Source organism: Echinops telfairi, unplaced genomic scaffold (assembly GCF_000313985.2).
Source record: "Echinops telfairi isolate 266 unplaced genomic scaffold, ASM31398v2 ScPeMD7_7420;HRSCAF=8458, whole genome shotgun sequence".
Taxonomy (NCBI): domain Eukaryota; kingdom Metazoa; phylum Chordata; class Mammalia; order Afrosoricida; family Tenrecidae; genus Echinops; species Echinops telfairi.
This window is the reverse complement of record NW_022111320.1, coordinates 53416498-53422534: the sequence shown is the minus strand read 5'-3', so window position 1 is coordinate 53422534 and position 6037 is coordinate 53416498. Positions and strand designations below refer to the sequence as shown.

The window sequence follows — 6037 nt, the reverse complement described above, 5'->3', positions numbered from 1 at the left end:
ATATCTTTTGATAGCCGGGCACCATCAGCTTTCTTCACCACATTTGCTTATGTACCCGCTTTGTCTTCAGGCATTGTGTTGGGAAGGCAAGCATCATGGAATGCCAGTTTAATAGAACAACGTGTTCTTGCATTGAGGGAGTACTTGAGGGGAGGCCCAATGTCCATCTGCTACCTAATACTAAACCTATAAATATATGTACACAGATCTATTTTCCCATCGTCATATTTAAATATATTTACATATGTACATGCTTGTATTTAGACCTCTATAAATGCCCTTTGCCTCCTAGTTCCTTCCTCTATTTCCTTTTACTTTTCTCTGGTCCCACTATCATGCTCAGCCTTCATTTGGGTTTCAGTAATTCCTCTCTGTTGCATTGCCCTGGATCAAGCCCTTTGAAATGTTCTGTTCAGCTCTTTGACTTTATCCTTTCTCCCATTTGCCTCAGCTACTCTACGATGAAGAGCAAGTTTCAGAGTCTCCTGTGACATCCACTTTGACCTTTCCTGTCCTTTGAATGACCACTTCTGCTTTGCCCATGAGTGGCGGTCTTGACGTCCTCCCTTAGCTCACCGGGTCTTGTCATGCATGTTCAGTGCAGCACATCTGTTCTTGAGATGGTCTCAGAATTCAGGTGGGATGTGGTCAAGGTCGTATTTTGGCTCTTGTTTTAATTCTCTTCAACTTCAGCGTACATATGAGTCATTGATAGTCTGTCCCACACTCAGTTCCTGGCTTCTCCATCGCCTCTTCCCACAAATGGAGTAGTTCGGTCTGTGTGTTCCATCTGGAGATGTCCACCTGTATAGGCACTGTTTGTGTTACTGAAAACAGTATTTGCAATGAGGAAGTCATTGGTCTTACAAAGTTCTGTCATGTGATCTCCGGTTTCATTTCTATCACCAAGTCCATTGTTTCCCAACTACTGCAGCTTTCTTTGTTTCCAACTTCTACATTACAGTTGCCAACAGTTCTCAGTGCATCCTGGCCGCATTAATCGGTTTCAGAGTGAAGATGTCGGTAGATTTCTATCAACTGTAGGTTGGCCCCTAAATTTGAATAAAAGTTGTCTACCCGGATCTCCTTGGATGCGTGTCCGCATGACCCTGTCAGAGGGAGCTTGGGATCTCAAGGCAGCTCTCGAGGTGCCCTTCTTGGTGAGGCCTGCAAGCCATTCCTCTCGAAACTGCCCTGCCGGTGCATATGTCAGCCGTGGGGTGCCCTGCCGGTGCGTATGTCAGCCGTGGGGTATGTGTTCAAAATGGGCAGCCCAGCCCTTCTCAGCTCACTGACACCTCGAGTGTCCGGCTTTCTGCATTCCAGCTCATTTTAAAGCATGTGCAGTATTCCCAAATTCACACTTCCTCCCTTCCAAGTTCTGATTAACAGATGTTTGCAGCTGTTTCTTCTTCTTTTCTTTAACCGTTTTATTAGGGGCTCATCAGACAACTCTTATCACAATCCATACATACGGGTCAATTGTGTAAAGCACATTTGTACATTCATTGCCCTCATCATTCTCAGAACATTTGCTCTCCACCTAAGCCCCAGGCATCAGCTCCTCATTTTGTCCCCTCCCTCCCCGCTCCCTCCCTCCCTCATGAACCCTTTAAAATTTATAAACAATTCTCCCTTCACCCACTTTTCTGTTGTCCGTTCCCCAGGGAAGAGGTCACATGTAGATCCTTGTAATTGGTTCCCCCTTTCCAACCCACCTTCCCTGTATCCTCCCGGTATCGTCACTCACACCACTGGTCCTGAAGGGATCATCCGCCCTGGATTCCCTGTATTTCCAGTTCCTATCTGTTAACAGTGTACATCCTCCGGTCTAGCCAGACTTGCAAGGTACAATTGGGATCATGATTGTGTGTGTGTGTGTGTGTGTGTGTGTGTGTGTGTGTGTGTGTGTATCAGGTATGAGGTATCATCAGAACCAAAAATCTTACCATAGTGAATGAGGGGGGGAGTGTGGAGTGGAGACCCAAAGCCCATTTGTAGACCACTGGAGAGTCCCTTACAGAAGGGTCTCAGGGAGGACACGAGCCAATCAGGGTGCAACGATGAAAAATACAACATTCCTCTAGTTCCTAAATGCAGCTGTTTCTTCTTGTTTGAGTCGTGCCCCATCAGCAAACGCAGGCCCTGAAGGCTTTGGCCCCCGACTCGACTTTGAGCACGCAGCTCGTCTTCCTCAGTCACATTCTGAGCCCCTCCCAACCTCAGAGCTGGACCGTCTGGCACCATCTCTGACAATGTTCTGCTTTTGTTCTCGAGGCTCTCGGTAGCTGGCCGTCAGTGCTTCCTCGCCACCCGTAAGGTTTCCAGTGGCTACTTCGTCCACAGCGGGCAGCCAAGTCCTTCTGTGTTGTCCGTCTGCTTAGTCTGGACGTGCCTCTGCAACCTGTCCACGGTGGGTGACCCTGCTGGCACCCACACGGAAATACCAGTGACACAGCTTCCAGCATCCCAGCAACATGCAAGGTATGACAGACCGACAGACAAGTGGTGCAGCTGGCCTAGACTTGTGTTATTTGGGGACATCCAGGTCTGTCCTACCAGCTTGTACGTCTGTCCTGATGCCAGCACCACAGTCTTACGGCTGTCACTTTGCAGTAATTTTTGAACTGGAGAGCTGAGTCCTCCAGCTTGGCTCTTTGGCAACATTGTTTTGGCTGTTCTGGGTTCCAGTGTTACTAGATTTTAGAATTCTCTTGTCAATTTATACATAGAAGCTAGCTGGGATTCTGACTGAATCGTAGATCCATTCGGAGAGTGTTGCTCTTTTAACAGTATCTTCCAATTCACAAACATGAGATTTCCCCCATTATGATAGATCTTTAATTTTTTTGACACTGTAATTTTCAGAATGTTTTGTGCCATTTATTCCTCCAAAGAGAAAAACTCCACACTCCCTGCCGAGTTCATGCCGACACACGGGACCCTCTCAGCCAGGGCAAAACTGCGCCCCTGGGTTTCTGAGGTGTGGCTCTTCATGGGAGCAGAAAGCCCGTCTTCGTCCCGGGGAACGGCTGGTGGTTTTGAACTGCTGAACTGATGGTGAGCAGTCTCCCACCAGGGCTCTAGCAGCTTATTCCAAAGTCATTGGAATTTGATTACTTTTGGGGGGTGGTTCAGTGGAAGTTTGATGCCATGCCGCTGATTGCTATTGATTAGACCCCTTTTCTGGTCCGCTGTAAGTAGTTGCTTTTTTCTAGTCCGCGCGTCGGAATTGTCATACGCAGCATCGTGGCGTCTGTGAATAGAACGAGCTCTGCTGCTTTCCAGTGTGGGTACCTTTGGGCTGCTGCCTAACTCTCTTTGCGAGAGCTTCCGATACAGTAATACCGAATAGCAGTGCTGCTTGTTCCTGTGGTTTCAGGGGGGCATCCAGGGTTCTCCCGAGCATGAGTTTAGCTCTGGGGGCTTCAGATGCCCTTTCACTGTCTCACCTTCTCGTCCCAGTTTGCTCAGTCGTTTTGCTTCATAGTCTTGAAAGGGGGTTGGATTTGCCACATTTTCGCTGTGTCTGTTAAGATGAAGTGACTGTTTTTCCAGTTTGCTGACACGGTATATTAATTCATAGATCCTAAAACTGAGGTATCACTAGGTCACTGTGTGCGGTTTCTTTTCTGCGCTGGTGGGTCTGGTGTGCTTGCACGTCTCGGAGAACTTGTATGCACATGAAACATTGTCTGCAGCTTTCTCTTGTGACGACTGTCCGGTGTGGGATCAGGATGTTATCGGCTCACGGGATGAGTCCGGTGCTTCTCTGTGTGGGTACATATTGGCGATTTTCACGTCTCCTCTGGACAAACAGCCCTTATGTAGTTCATTTACTGTCGCTTTTTAATCACTTGTTAGGAAAAACAGGCCATGATCGTTTGTGTGGGAGCCCCATACTTCCTTCTCCGGTGCTGGTGGACTTGTGTGCATTTGGGTTGCTCCCTGGGCCCTTGCTCTGAGCCTGAAGGGCTCCTTTGGCGTTGTCTGGGAAGTGGGTCTGCTCGTCACGGACTGTCCATTTCTATCTGGGGACTGAGGCTCTCTTGTTTTTTCCCCTTCACTATAGAGAAATGGCTTTCCTAGCTATAGGATTGTTGGTACTTCTCCAATTACTGTTTCCTAGTGTACTTCTAGTGGACCATAAATGTCTTTGTTAGCTCTGAGGAGGCCACCTAAGGAGCCCATTCCGATCCCAGAGGAAGCAATGGCTCAGAGAACCCTCTTACCGCTCACTCTGTCCCAGCGACTCACGGGAGCAGGTAGCCCCTGCTGGTGAGCGGGCATGCCGGCCGGCCGACCTGGCAGCTAGCAAAAGCAGAGAGCAACCATTGACCCTGCTGCCCTCTCTCTTCTGAAATAACTCAGTGATCAGTGGGCGTTCAGCAGGAACCAAATTGTTTGCACTGCCTTTGGGTAAAAGGGCAAGTCGCTACCAGATTGATTTTGGTCAGCGATTTCTCTGAAATGAGACGGCGAACACGGAACCTGCGACCGCTCTCTGACCTGTGGGCTTGACATGTGTCGGAGCTGGAACCTGTGATTTCTCATGTTTTCTCCACTGCTGGCGTCATGCGTAGGAAAGCCCACCCCAAAGATGACCCGCTAAACCGGCACCCTGGCTGTCTCCCACAGGTACGTCTGCAGCAGCACATGGGCGAGAAGTACACGGCATACAGTGTAAAAGCACGACAGCTCAAGTTTTTTGAAGAAAATGTGAATTTTTGAGAATTTGTTCCAATTTGCTGCCAGAACTAAAGATCTATGATCAAAGACTTTTGACTTAAACAGAAAACCAAGCAAACCCCCGACAGTGGCTCAGAGGCCCCTCGGCATCCTCATAGCCCCGACCGGGAGCTTTCCTGCGGCACAAGCCCACGAAGCCAGAGCACCGAGCAAAGCCAAGCCCACATGTCACTCTTTCTACGAAGGAGTCTCTTATAGTGACGTGTGTGCTGTTTATTGAGCCTCAAACTACCAACTTTATATCTAGAACTTTATTTTTTTACGGTACTAATTAGCTTGAGAACAAGACAATTAGATACTGGATTGGGTTAAAGTTTTATATTGAACGATAGTGATAAAAGCAATAGGAAAACAAATGACACAGTATGTCCAGTGATATTTTTGTTAATAATATTAGTAGTTTATAATTTAAGCCAGTTCACAATTGCTTTGAGGAAGCTGCAGTTAAGTTCTTTAGAAGCTGAATTCCTTAACATTTTTAAATGTTCATATACTGTGAGCCTCATTTAGCCTACATTTATTTAAGAGTTGAGACTAAGACACAGGCTGGCTTTGTAAATCAGTATATTGTGATGTACTGGTTTTAAGATTTATTTCTATTGGTTAAGACAATCTCGTATGCACTTTGTAACTAATGTCGATCCTTGTAGTTCGGTTGAAGATATGTAGTTTGTCTCCTGAAACATCGTCATGTCCTTCAGGGTACAGGCTGTGTTCTCATATTCTGCATATAAAGTCTCTCTATTGTATGCCTTGTTAACTGTTCACTTTCAGAATAATGCCCATCTAAGAAATAAAGTTTTTATGTCTTATGTAGGAAGTTGTCGCTTCTGTATTCAAGGGCTCTGGAAAGGAACACTGCTGGAGAACGTATCTGTGTGACAGCCCCAACAGCCTTTGCGCCTCGCACGCGCTGCCTTCTGCAGCACCCTACCAGGCGAGCAGAAGAGAGCACAGGCAGCCTGGCACCTCGGGCCTCATGCTCAGGCCAAAGGTTTTGTTAGAACTTAAAAGATTCCTTGGTCCCAGTGTAGAATTTGGGGGGAATCCTTGGCAAACTGCAGGTCTTCCTGAGCTTAATATTTACTTTGGGAAATTTACTTTTTTCTGGAAATATGTACTGCCACTCAGTACATATTCTTAAGAATTAAAAATCTCTCCCACACTTGCTTTGCTGTTATTTTGCTCAAACATCTAGCAACTTCTCTTCTCCACGAATACTTTAGAGTTGTTTCTTCAATTGCATGCGTATTTGTCATCTTTCTTACATAGCTTTTTTTTAAAGACA

The 6037-nt window shown here is 46.8% G+C and overlaps 1 protein-coding gene across 1 annotated transcript in view; it reads left to right on the top strand.

The window, feature by feature from the left end:
- The window catches only part of NEK4 (NIMA related kinase 4), a 27963-nt gene extending 22398 nt beyond the window's left edge, over positions 1 to 5565 (top strand). The window contains exon 13 of the mRNA XM_045297512.1: positions 4639 to 5565. Coding sequence (XP_045153447.1) covers positions 4639 to 4731 — 93 coding nt within the window. The 3' untranslated portion in view covers positions 4732 to 5565. The remainder of the gene's footprint in view (positions 1 to 4638) is intronic.
- The last annotated feature ends 472 nt before the right edge of the window (positions 5566 to 6037 follow it).